This window comes from Struthio camelus, chromosome W (genome assembly GCF_040807025.1).
Source record: "Struthio camelus isolate bStrCam1 chromosome W, bStrCam1.hap1, whole genome shotgun sequence".
NCBI classification, from domain to species: Eukaryota; Metazoa; Chordata; class Aves; order Struthioniformes; family Struthionidae; genus Struthio; species Struthio camelus.
Genome location: NC_090981.1, coordinates 4,787,158 through 4,801,096, shown reverse-complemented (window position 1 = coordinate 4,801,096; position 13,939 = coordinate 4,787,158). Strand labels below are relative to the sequence as shown.

The window sequence follows — 13,939 nt, the reverse complement described above, 5'->3', positions numbered from 1 at the left end:
TAAATGATGCTATCACACAGTCATGATAAATCTTGTCACAGAGGCTAGAAATTCCCGAGTCCCACAACAGGGCAGAAACTTCTGTTCGTCCATGCCCTTTCGAGCATGTGTGCACTCCCATGCATGCACGCAGCGCCGTCAGAGCACCAGAGCTGCTGTAATCCACTCTCATCTCTCCCAACACCAACTAGCGCCAGCAGGGATTTTTCCCTCCTGTGCGCTGGCTGGAGGGCATTGCTGTAGCCTCATTAAAAAGATTAGAGATGACCACAGAGGCAGGCCCTGGTGAGCTGGCGTTCTCTTCACTAATGACAAGCAGGGATTTTAAGGGGTAGCAGATGAGTGATTCAATCAGCTCAATTCACAAGGTCCTTCCACTACATGTCAGGTTGGAGACTGCAGTTTCCACAATGATTTTGTGTGTGTGTGTGTGTGTGTGTGTGTATTAAATAACCACAATTGACTGTAGAGGGAAGGGACCAGAAGGAAGTAACATTATTGACATGTTAATGCATCCAGTGAAATAGACTGAAGAGTGGTCCTGCTTTAAAATTAAAATGACCTGACAAGCAAGATGACAGAGCATGTTTCTAATGTGCCGTGTGCTAAGTGGGTCTCCGGTCCTTGGCATTTACCTACCTGACTTAAGAAGTAGGATTTGGTCATTCTGGCAGAGCTCCATGAAGCCAGTTATCCGCTTCGCAAACTCCACCACATACTGGATGGCATGAGTGATGTGGATGGCACACTGCTGCCACAGAGCTTCTCTCGTCTTCCCGGAAACGCACATGAAAAAGCAAAGCAGTAAGCAAACGCGTTCATTAGCGCATTAAGGACTTGAGGTGGCCTGGCAGAAAAGCACAGTCCTTGGCTTTTACCCCAGGCAGAGCTAGGGCATCCCTGTTTATTATAAGTGCCTGACACTTTCCATTAGAAGGCTGTTTTCACAAATCATTTGCCCCAGAGAGCTGAACTCTGGCATTGCCTCTTCAAAAGGGGGGCTGTATTGGCCAATGTTACACTGTGATTTTAATGCTGGCTTTTGCATAGAATATACAAACAGCGACACAAACAATGTAAACATCCTGGAGTATTGTTAGAGAGGAAGCAGAGCAAAGCTACTAAGTCATCTAGCAGAATATTTCTGCTAGCTTAAAACTTAAAAAAAAATCATTAAAGTGCCATTGCAGTCTGAATGGCGATTACACCAGATTTATATCTCCTTGATAACTAGTTTCCTTGTCCACACATGTGTGCACATGCACATTGATGCTGTTGGGTTGTGTGCCATAGCTCTGCAAGCCATAGTGTGTTTTTATTCCTTCCAGCACTGCAAAGCCACAAAGCTTTCAAGGAACAAGTCGCACTCTCTTCTGTCTTTTGCCTGATCAGCTAATGTGTCACCTAAACTCTGACTGTAGAACCATTGGTAGTGATGCAAGCTGCTAGTGAGCAATATCCTGAACCAGCTTGACCTGTGAATCATAGAGGTAGACTGAAAATGTAGTGTAATGAGATCAGTTTTCCAGTCACTTTTGAACAGCTGCCCTTTAAGGAGTACTTTGAATTCATCATTATCTAATCTAATCTAGAAGTGATGGGTATTTACTTTGCTTGCAGTGAAAATATTTATTATTCACATGAAAAGGGGACAAATGTCTAACAGTTTTCAAAATGACATGAAACAAAATTATGTTGTCCTATTTTCTGAAAACTCTTCCAACAGAGAGGGTCCAATCCTAATCACATTAAAGTAAACTGAAATTCTGCAAAAAGTTTAGGCCTATGGTAACAAGCAGTGAGTGGAAAGCTAGATTCTATAACCACTCCTGAGCCTTGGCATCAGCAAATGTTTCAACATGCTGGAAAGCTGTTGCTTCTTTTTATGAACTGTCACTCCTCTGCTTTCAGTAACCAGGCTCCTTAAAGGCATTTAAAAGCTTATTTTTAGCCTCTTGGATAAGAAACTCATCAGTGTGTCCTTGTCCAATATGTTAAACACTGGTGACGATTTCAAACAATGGGGAGAAGAAGGAAAAGAAGAAAAAGCATATTACAGGATTGTACCTTGCTCTGGTAAACCTTAATTTCTTCATACGTGTGGATCTGCCATGCTAGCTGGTGTAGTTCCTCCATTGTATATTGACATGTCTCCAAATGAGATTTAATAATATTCTGTGCAATTCGATCTGAGAGGAGGAGAAGAAAAAACAGCTTGCATGAAACATCCCAGTGAATAGTGATTTGCAATAGCAAAATGCTGAAAACATTAAAGTTGTTGGAAAATGCAGATTTTCAGAAAAACATATTTTCTTTCCAATGGTACCTTTCTAACTCTTGCTCTCTCTCTTTTTTTTAATTTCTGAAAATGTCTGTTGCAAAATGTTTTGGTATTCAATGCAAAGCCAAAGGATGCTCAACTTTTCATGGATTTGCATGTGAAAATAACAACAGGTCTTATGAAACTGTTCAGATGCTTTCATTTTGGAAGTGAATTTTTGTTGCTGTGTTTAAATAAACATGATTTTGAGACCCTGATCACTTCCATCTGCCACAAGTCTGTGCAGCTGCCCAGCCCTGACAGCTCAATCCTGACTTGGGCATTTGCATGACCTTGGGGTGATTCAGATCAGAGAAGCAGGAAAAGTTTTTTCTGTTTTTCTCAAGTTAGTTTTCAGCTGGATCAATTTCTGATTTAGCTCACTGGACATGAACATGGAGACTAGTGATAGTGAGGAGTAAAAGCTGGAACTAGCAGTCTGAGTTTTAGAAGGAGAAGGGGGAGGAATAGATTCCACTTTTCTGTGACAGCACAGGATTAAGTTACCTCAAAGTTACTGTGAAACCACAACCTTATAAACTACTGCATAACATGGAATACAGGGCATATAGGGAAAGTGAAGCGTTCAATGCTGGCCTGAGATCCCACTGGAATTAATAGCAAACTTCTCAGAGAAGTATTTGAAGGCAGGTCTTTGCCTTTTAAAACCACATGAGTGGATAAAAAAAGATTTTCACAGAAAGTTTCCAACATGAGTTCATTAACAGTAGAAGATGAAATCTCTGGATAAAGTATGCTATAGGAAGTGCAATGATTCCTTAATTTTGCAGCTCTGAGACCTATATATATCTAATGATGCTTTGGGTTTCAGCCTGAAGACATTGCTTACATGAAATACCTTTTAACAAGGGAACAAGTGGAAGTCATAGGACTGAACTGAAATGCTTGCCGCAGAACCTCACGTAACAGAGATCACATTCAAAAAGAAGACATTCAAAAATACATTGGCAATGCATTAGCCAGACCCGAGCATGGGAAATAAAAAGGACCAGGAATGTCATCATTTATTCATCCATATCCTCAACAGTGTTAGCACAGTGGGTGGACCTGGTACCTTGGAGCCCAAAATATGACTGTTTCTTTGGTCAAATGTTAAGTGAATTGAAAAACACCATTTAAAAATAAGCATAAATATGCATATGCTCACTGTGATCACTGCTATAGGAGTATTCTTTAAATGAGAGATGTCTATGTTACTGGCATAGTTAATAAACTGAAAGTCAGTGCTGGAAAAAACCCACAAAAATGCTCCAGATTTTTTGTAGGGACAATGAAACCTGCCCAGTGCAATCTTTACAGGAATCACTTAACAGCTCAGTGCTATCTTTAGGCTTCCTGATGGAAGAACCGACTCGGGGGTAAAGAAAACTAAAAGTGTATGTTAGTGAGTGCGGGGATCTATCTACCATTCTTTTATGGAAGGATAGATGAAAGTCTTATCCCATGATGGCAAGTTGCCTTATTTTTTAGAAAAGAATCCCTTACAGATAATTGAGCATGTTAGAATAAAGAGATGATGAAATTTAAACAGATTTTTTTTTAAGGATCAGCAAAGGTTGATTAAAGAAATGCAATTCAAGAAAAACTGTTTTATAAACATCAAATTTCAGATTTTAACCCCCAATATGTTCTATTTAAAGCACAATTTTAACAGAATCAACTTTCTGGAAATATCCTGAACCACAACAAACCCGACTGCAGAAATTAAGTTCAAATTGCAGATTTTGCCGCTTATGTTACTGGAAGGATTTAACCAGATGAAACTGAAGTACGGACATAGGAACAGGTTTGTATCTAAAACACCTGTAAAAGAAGTATAATTTTAACTTGTGTTACACTTCCCCATTCTGAATCGTAAAGGATTTTGCTCTCTCCACCCATTGGCTATTCCTTCTATTTCTTGTGCTTCCTAATCCAGTTCCCTTAGCCTCACCATTCATTGCATAAAGCAGGAATTATTCATGTTCTTGACACAAAGAAAATGAACCCTGGCATTACTGCATAGCCAGATTTTGAATCAGATAAGGTGGCCTGAGGGCTAACAATCTGAAAATAAGACCCTTTTGCTTCACTGACTTCAAAATATATTTGATTAGCAGGGTTACGTTACTGTGAAGATTCCCACCCCTACTCTTTTATTCTTTTCCTACCACTTATGTATTTACCTTAGGACCAAACAGTTGAGTGGCACTTAAAAAACTCTTCAGTGTTTTGTGGGAGTGGCATCTTGTTTTACCCCATCCAGCAGTAAGCATAGCTATTTCCTTACATAGTTATGCTTATGTTAAGCTGACATTAAAGCTCATTTAGGTGTTTAAAGGCCTTAAGACAATAGCAGCAAGCAGCAGCACTGAATGCTGCTGTCCAAAGAGGAACCAGGTGCAAGACACTTGAAATTTTTGTGCCGTGGGCTAGGCAAGGCAGAGCGTGCCATGGAAAGGGTGCACTTGCTCTCGAGGACGAGGGCCTGGCTGCTCCTTTGGCCTGCTGATTAGAAGAAGGCAGCATAAGCAGCAGAAGGGACTCCAGCTTTATGCAAATATGGCATTTTGCATGGTACAAAAGGTAAAAGAAGTAAAAACTTGTCTTGGCTTCTCTGAGGGGCCAACAACATAAGATACGTGAGGAGGCAGAGCAAAGAACGTAACTCTCAAAGGGTTGCAAAGTTCACAGCCTTTTTTTCTGACATTTTCAAATAGATTTTACCTTTTCTTTGATAATGAAGTTGGAATCAGTTTGCACCTCTGCAATTCCATGTAGAAAGAACTTAATGACAATCACTAGGAATAAGGCACTGACATCTAATATCAACCTGTCCTGACATGCAGCACAGGTACTGTGGTATACCCAAAATACAGTGAATTTCTGGGAGACTGGGATGATCTGACTGCTCTGAAGTGTTGCTGGCAACTGAGTTCAATAGATTAACTCTTTTAATAGAACTACAAAGAATAAGGAGAGAAGGCAAATAGCTTTGTACAGCAGGAGGAGAACTATTGTCTCAATGCAGAGGCTGTGGCCTCAACCCCACAGAGATACCCTGCTGGGGTGATGCTCAGCAGCCATGTCCCTCCTGTCCTCCAGGCCAAAAGTCTGCCACAGTTACTCCATGTATTGGGTCTTGACTTTGGTTCATTTAGCTGTCTGCCACCATGAGCCAACAACTATAACCAGGAATCACGTTTGGAAGGGCTATAAGCACCATGAAAGACAACACCATTCTTGTGACCTCAACGTGGGCTGTTTTCAGTTGAAATGTTGTCAGCCTCCATTTTGCATAAGCTACAGCAAATTTGCAAGGTTTGCTTTATGAGAAGGCAACCAAAAGCGATGATGCTGACCACTCAGATGAGAGAATCAAAGTTTGCAAAGAGTGTTTTACAAAGAGTATCTGCTGTAAGTGTTGAGTGAAAAATAATAATTCCAACTCAAACAAAATACTGAGCCTGCATAATAGTATATTATCAGCATTATAACTACACCTGTAAAGTATAAGGCTTTTAAAGCATATCTGCCATAGTGTGTAAGCAGAGATTTTTGTCTAGGTGTTTCATTCGTCCTCTTTTGTCTGTATGTTGGGTTTCTTATATTAGGCTGTATCTCTTATCATGCATCATGATCACTTGATACTACATGATACCATGGGAAGTTGATGGCCATAGTATATCCTAGGAGATTAATTCTATCTGGGAAACGTCCTAAAGAAAATAATAAGTTTCAAGTGATTGAATTCCAGCATGCATTGTGACATGTTACCATTTCCATTTGACAGTTTGGGTGTAAATTTGAAGTGTTCTTAGTATTGGTACTCTGAAGTTGTTCATGCAAAGCAGACACATTTTATACAACCATTATGTTTCACTAAAAACCAAAAACTCCAGAATGAAGTATTTGCTTCCAGAGAAGTAAACGGGAAACAACATAATCAATCAAGCAAACAATAACTGTAACCAGTATGAGGTCTTGAAACATCAGAAATACCAGACAATATATACCTTGGGATGATTAATTATATTTCATATCTGTCTTGCATATGTCTGACTGGTTTTCTGTTATGGCCCATTATCTTAGCTGTAAAGTCTCATTCATTCTTAGGGATGACAAAGAAACTTAGATACTATTGGCTTGTACTGACTCTACATTTCCAAAGATTTCAAATGAAAACACACCAAAGCAGTCAGTGTGGTGAATATCTGCACCAAATCACAATGCAAAAAATACTAAATATTAGGAGAGACAGGTTACAACACCTATGATCTATGGAATGTCACATTTTCCTAGTCTATCAGCTACTTGACAAAATATATCCTAAGAAACTGCATATCCTATTTGAAGTATTCTCCTAGTGAAATATAACTTTAAAGAAAGCTGATTTGATAACTTCATCCTTTGGATTACAGAAATGTCTATCAGTAGGGCTGGTTTCCCTGCACAGAAAAGAATGGGAGGTTTGACAAGTTCACTTTTCACAGAAATCTCCAATGCAATGGAAGAAATAAGAATTTAATTATAGCATATAGTTCAAACGCCCAGACAGGAAAACAGTTCACCTAAGAACTGACAATGGCATCAAACTGGAGCAAAAACCATCATCCTCCCCCCACTCTCCATATGAACTTGACCGTATCCTGATGAAAGTGACTCAAAAGAGAGAAAATGTATTTGAAATGTTTTAGATACTTTCAGATAATTGCTGATTAATGAGAAAGATATGAAAACTCAGGTCATTACCAAATAGATAATTGGGAAAGCAGTGGATTTGGAACAGCTCCAGAAAAATAGCTAAAGAGGCAGTAAATGAGGCTAGCCACAAGGAAGCGAGCCTGCTGATAGCTGCATCAGTGCTCGGAGCATGTCCTGAGCAAAAATGCCATTTTCAGAAACCCGAGTGGCCAGACTGACCTGCTGTGCTGTGGATGGAAACATTCCCCTTCCAGTAACAGAAGCTCAGATGCTGGTGATGGGGCCCTAAAAGAAGCCAAGTGGATGGACAGACAATAGCACTTATTGAATAACAGGCCCCTACTGTGTAAAAGGCATTAAACCTTTTGTTACTCTGATTCCTGTCATGTGATGAGATCTTGAAAACAACAGCCTGTATTTTAACAGCCCTGTAGCATGTCATACCCCTATTACACTTCTCTCCTGCCAAACACAGAATCACAGAATGGTTGAGGTTGGAAGGGACCTCTGGAGATCATCCAGTCCAACCCCCCTGCTCAAGCAGGGTCACCCATAGCACATTGCCCAGGATCGCGTCCAGACGGGTTTTGAATATCTCCAGGGAAGGAGACTCCACGACCTCTCTGGGCAACCTGTGCCAGTGCTCTGTCACCCTCACAGGAAAGAAGTTTCTCCTCATGTTCAGATGGACCTTCCTGCGTTTCAGTTTGTGCCCGTTGCCTCTTGTCCTGTCCCTGGGCACCACGGAGAAGAGACTGGCCCCAGCCTCTTGACACCCTCCCTTCAGATACTTGTACACATTGATCAGATGTTACCTTACTCCTGAATGCCTTGACAAAGATTATGGTAAGAAAGATTGGAAGCAAATAACAGAAAATGAAACTTAAATCAGAAAAAAGGCAATCTAAAATTAAGAAAGAAAGACTGGGAAGCAGGAACTTGAACAATACTGATATCTGCCATGTAGGAGAAATCAATGGTACCCAGAGAGATACAGAAATGATAGTGGACAATAAATTAATCAGGACTTCACAACGCAACAGTGTAATAAAAGGTCAAATACATAGTGGAATATGTCTAGAAGAAGCTGAAAATTGTAAATGGGAAAGCTAAAAGATTATTTGTCAAAAAGACTTTTTCTAATTCTAAGAACAGTTGTGGGTTTCCTGAAAGAAATACTGGGGGGAAATTTTATGATCTGTGATATACTGACAGGTTAAAATTCACTATGGAGTAGAGACTGGATGGGGAGGAGGAGGAGGAAGAGCATGAGAGAGTGGTGCTGGTCTGGCAAAAGGACCGACTTTTAAATTCAGCCTGGAGCATTGTAACCTACATATGGGAGGAAAAAGGGAATCTAGCTTGATTTGGTGAGGCTGGCCTGGTGTATGGTTAAATAAGCCATACCACAATCAGTGGAAGAAGCCCATCCCGCTTCCTTACAGATGTGTGTCACAGTACGTCACCCACCATTCCTGTGCTAGCCTCTCTCCCCCCTGTGCTCGGCTGGGAAAGGGGCGCTGCGCCAGGCTGGTTCGCTGAGGCTGGCCAGCCAGCGGGCCACCGCTGTTAGGTGGGAACGCAGTCCAGCGTCAGGGCTGTGTCTTTCCTAAGGCTGGCTGTCCCTTTCATCTGCTGAGCAGCCTCTTTTCAGAAGATGTGTGGGAAATTAAATCTCTGAGACCTCTGCTTCCCTTCTGATGTGAAGTTGGACAACAGTTAAAAAATTATTGGGGAAGGATGCGCCTGACAGAGAGATTGGACAAACAGTGAGACTGCACAAGCACTATTTTATCAGCAAAACAGGCCAAAAGCATATGTTGCAAGGGAAGAGCAACAGTGTATGGGCTATACCTCTGTGGCAGAAATCTGGGACTGCAGCTCACAACTTCTAGAACAGCAAGTGACCTTTTCTATTTCCAATTTCAGCTACTCAGCTGGCTTTTTTTTCCTACTGAAATTTCTTATTTTAGGCTTCAGCAGACATCTCACAAAAGGCACTCTCCAAAGGTTATGATAGCTCAAGTATGCATTGCACTGGTGGGTCAGGAGCTGCTTAAATCCAAAGTACATACAGAAAAATGAACATTGCAACCTCAATAATATAAATCAGCATAGCACAGACCTGCAGGGGTCTATCATCAGCTGATGAGTCAGTCTTCCCCTTTTAATGTTAATATTCAGAGATCTCAAACTACAGTACTGAGGGAAAACTCAGACTTGGGGTCAGGTTCAAAGCTGGTAGGGATGGGTGCAGCAACTCCATGGACTAAGCACAGCTTTCACCAGCTGCGAATTTGTCCTGCTAAGTGGAAATTATCCACAGACTTCTGCAGCAGCTCTTTCCTACAGGCTTTTTAGTTCTTTCATTTGTTTCTCTTCTCTCATGAGAGGCTCTATTTTTTCTCAGCATTCCCATCTTTTGCACTGGGAGCTGAAGAACTTTGAAGTGTGCCTCCTAAACACTGATAATCATCCTCAATTAAAATGGATAATGAATTTTTAATTTGCCACTTACCCTTAGGATCCAGTTGAGTAGCTAAGAGCTCATCTCAGCTTATATCCTAAGTTGAGCTCTCGCAGGGATCCACTTTGAATTAATGCTGCAATAACATCGCAGCTTTGGCTGGCTGCTGTAAGCATGCCTATCCATTCTTAAAACTGTCAAAACTCTAGCTATATGTTATAGTACCCGAAATAATGTCAGGCTAACAATCACATTATCACTCTTCTGAACCCTAATTCAACAGTATTATGACTGCAACATGAAAAGCTTTGCAAAGTGATTTCCTTACACAGATTATATCAAGAACTTCTTAGGCAGCAGTGGAGGCAGTAATGCAGGGAATAAAGCAGAAGTATGTCCTGTGGTTACTGTCCAACATGAAGAATGAATTCCAAAATTTTTTAAAATGAACTAGCTGAAAAATCTTAAAGTTCCTGGCAAAAAAGCAGGAACATTTTTCCTAAAAATGGTTGCAAAAAGCACATCCCATTTTTCATCTGTCCTTACCTTCTCAATGTAATAATATACACAAAGTCTCCTTTCAAGAACTGTTACAGATACAGTAGCAAGTTTCAAAATCCCCTTTTATTTAATAAATTTGTAACACTATTCAATATGCAGCCCAGGGAGACAATATGAAACATTCAAATACTGATATGAGTCTAGAAGTGTTTGAGTTTAGCTCAGGAATAATCCTCTCTTGGCTTGAAGTTATCGAGTGCTTAGCGTCAGGAACAGATTGCCCATTCAGGCAGTTACGTGTGTGAATTTTGTATTTCCCCTCTCTCCCTTCAAATAAATCAGTGTTTCATTTGTCTTTCAACAGGAAAATACACTACAATTGAATAATGCCCTAATACAGAGGAACCCAGAGATGGACCCAGTTCTGTGTAGAATTCTATTAAATCCTAGTGGATCTTTATGAATGCTTAAAGGTCTCCACTTAATAATAGTTTTCCTGAGTCTCAGCCAATTTAGTAAAAAAGGTGTATTTCATACTAATTAGAAATCATTTAGCAGGCAGCAAAAGCACAAACCAAGGCAATAGAGATTATGGGACATAGACTCTACAGGCACCATATAATTATCGCAAATTTATTGAGATGAACTGCTTCCTAATTTCTTCCAGCATAGCTTACACAAAGAGATCTTTATATTAAAATTCAGCCTGTTCTAAAACAAGAACGTGGCTTCATTTATTATGATTAAGCAAACATTAGAGTGGACATTGTTTACTATGAGGCCTAGAAAAATGCATGGGACAATTGAAATATTGTGGGTTTTAAACTAGAGTTGAAAGAGTTTGCCCTGTCATAGAATTTAAAAGGTAAGCGTAGTATCAGGCACCCCACATGTGATGTATCAATGATTTGATATATGGGAGAGGTTAGGCATACATCTTAGCACTTCTCTCACTGTCATAAGCTTACATTTAGTTTTTTATAAAGATTTTATGCAATCCAGGAATAAAAACACTTTAAAAAGCAATGAGAAAACGTTATAAAATAGTTCTATTTTCCCATAGTGTGGTGACTAAGTCAGATCAAAGTGGTGCCAGAGTATAGAGTCAGAAAGTAAAACAATTTGCTTATCATTAGCAATCTCAGTGATTTCATTGATCAACAGAAAAGCTATCCATGCAGTGAAAAAAAGAATGCAAGACAGTGCTCTATGCTTTAATATCTGGCTTTAGCTATTCCAATTTATATGAGACTTTCATCCCTGCAAGACTACTGCACTATAAAAAATGTTTTCTGATGTTCAGCTTCAGTATTTCTTGTCTGAATTTCAGCCCCATATGTCTCATTGCATTGATTTTTTCCACTAAATACATACACTGTTTCCCCTTCCTCTTGTGTGTTTCGTGCCAACTTTTTCCTCATATCTTTCCACTCTTGTACAAAAGAAGGATTGCTGTTCTTTGAAATAAAGTATCAAAAATGAATGGGCCATCTAAAGAAAGACATCATTATCCATAGAGCTGGTAACAGCATCACAAACTGCATAATAAATGGATTACATTATTCTCAACTGTAAAATGGAAAGTAGTGAAATGCATGGGAGGAGTGATGAGATTTACCAAACTAAAGAGAAGGCACAAGGTGTGCAAAAGTGAACTATGGTCTTGGGAAGTCAAATTTGTGATGTTGCATGTGTTCTGGGAAAGAAAAAATTGTAAATTCATGCTTTTGGAGGCTTCCTTGTGCCTCAGGGTTAAAGAAAGACCAGATCATGTGGTATAGGATGACAGAGAAATAGAATATGGAACCCAGATTAAGTTCTCAAAAAGCATGGGATAAGTACACAGGTTATTGTTGCCCAGAAACAACATACAAAAATACTGAGTACAGGGAGCACTGACACCGATATAAAAGGTTATTCAGGTGGGGGAGCAAGCATGAAGAAAACCAGGCTGGAATAGCAACATATCACTACTAATTCAACACCCATGAATTTTTGCAGGTAACATGCCACCTCTATACACTACAGTGATTCCTAAAAAAACACCTTTCCCCCACTGCTTTGTCCTCTCAATTCCCATCTGCAGTGATGTGGTTGCCTCCTTGCAGGACATGTGTGAGACAACCTGGCAGGACACCCTGCTCTGCACAACCCAGGCCCTCCACGTCAGGGCACCTGCTCCAGCCTTTTTCTTTCAGGGGTTTCTCATGAAGGGGCAGTTATCATTTCTTCTCCTACTGACAGTGCTATGGTATCACAGGGAATCAGTTGAATGGTTATTCCCACAATTGTCAGCAATAGCACACCTCAGGACTCATTATACCGCTCACTTTACATTGATGTTTTTGTGTGATTTATAAGCTGACAATATTCATAGCACTGCACTGTTCCTGAGAAGATTATCACGATATATGGTAATATATGGGATATGTGATATGGTACTTTACATATTTTAACTAACTGCTACAAATGGTTGTTTTCTAACTGCTTTCTGGATTCTCAATAGTACGAACACATTTTGTCAAGTTTGGTTATGTAAGGACATATTCATATCTTTTGAGAAAAGGAGGAATTTTATATACTTGCTTTAATGGGTTAGAAATGTACTCCCCTAGAGAAATATATTATCATGCTTTAGAAATATAAGCTACAGATCATATTGTTTTTAATATTGTTTAACTTCTCTTTTTAATTCATTTGTAAAACAGACTGAAAAGTCAAATGGTCCAAAAGCTCACAAAGATGTCTCCTATTTGTTTTATCTATCCTTCATTTCAATTAAAAGATGTCATCGATTTTATTAATTTAAATACTTAATCCAGCTGCTTGTTTTATTCAAATGTTCATAATCACAATTTGGATGGGATCCCATGGTCTTGGGTGCTGCAGAAAAACACATTTTCAGTGGAAAATTTCTGCTCCCCAAAACATGCATCATATGCCAAAAGTAATCAGACTTTTCCTGACTGTGAGCAGAACTCTGATTGTATTCCTACTTGCAACACTTAACCCCACAATAAAAATAAAAGGCAATATTTAAAATGGCATTTTCTGTAATGTTTATAGTGCGTAGTCTGTAGTGTGATCAAACTCCAACTAGGAACACTGCCAATGGTCATCACTGGTAACATTATTGTGGCCTGCATTTAACATATGAATTGACTTAATTGAAAGAGAAGTCAAATCCCTTTCAGAAATATCCAAAGAGCTTTAGAATTTGCAGGAAAACCGAGCCTAAGCTATACTTTTAGACTGTCTACTTCATTTTCAATTTTTTTTAGATTAATTACTAGATTGCACAAATTTGAACTAGGTTTACTTAAAAAGGCACATTGTATCCTGCTTATTGAACTGCTATAATTCGTGTTAAGCATACTTGAGGAGGACTGCCAGAACCAACATGAGTCTGATCCAAAGCCCACTGCAGTTAGTGGGAAGCAGTGGGTGCTTTAAAAATCACAGGGTAAAAAATCTGGTGCTTAAATATAGCACCTTCTAGAAAACATTCTTTATTTTCTAAGTCTACACCAAGAGTTATAACACAGACTGTGTTCTCCCTAAGTCTTCTTAAGTCAGCAAGTGCTAAAATATGCACTTAGTAAAGTATAACAACATCTGTAATTAGGCTGATTTTGATCTGTAAATTTTCATTTGTAAATATATAAATTTGCAAATAAAGAAAGATTACTAATTTGGCAGAGAGAAAGATAAAACTTGAAAATTTTACAAGCTTTCAAAAATTACATTTTTTTTTTTCAACATTTCTACCAAATTATATGGCAATTTCAGAGGGTAAAGACTATTTATTTCTAAATAAGTGGTTAAAAAAATCAAAGTCTATATTTATTTAAAAAACCTGTTCACTTCAGCATCAGTTCAGCTAGAATGCTTCAGCATCACAATGCTCTAATTTATTCCTCCACTTTTAAGTCCATTTTTGATGAAGT

The 13,939-nt window shown here is 39.2% G+C and overlaps 1 protein-coding gene across 1 annotated transcript in view; it reads right to left on the bottom strand.

The window, feature by feature from the left end:
- The window catches only part of LOC104150193 (nuclear receptor ROR-beta), a 35,598-nt gene that overhangs the window by 6,392 nt on the left and 15,267 nt on the right, over nucleotides 1-13,939 (bottom strand). Inside the window, exons 4-5 of the mRNA XM_068925085.1 lie at nucleotides 2,068-2,189; nucleotides 640-772 (exon numbers count right to left, since the gene is read on the bottom strand). Of these exons, the coding sequence (XP_068781186.1) occupies nucleotides 640-772; nucleotides 2,068-2,189 (255 nt within the window). The remainder of the gene's footprint in view (nucleotides 1-639; nucleotides 773-2,067; nucleotides 2,190-13,939) is intronic.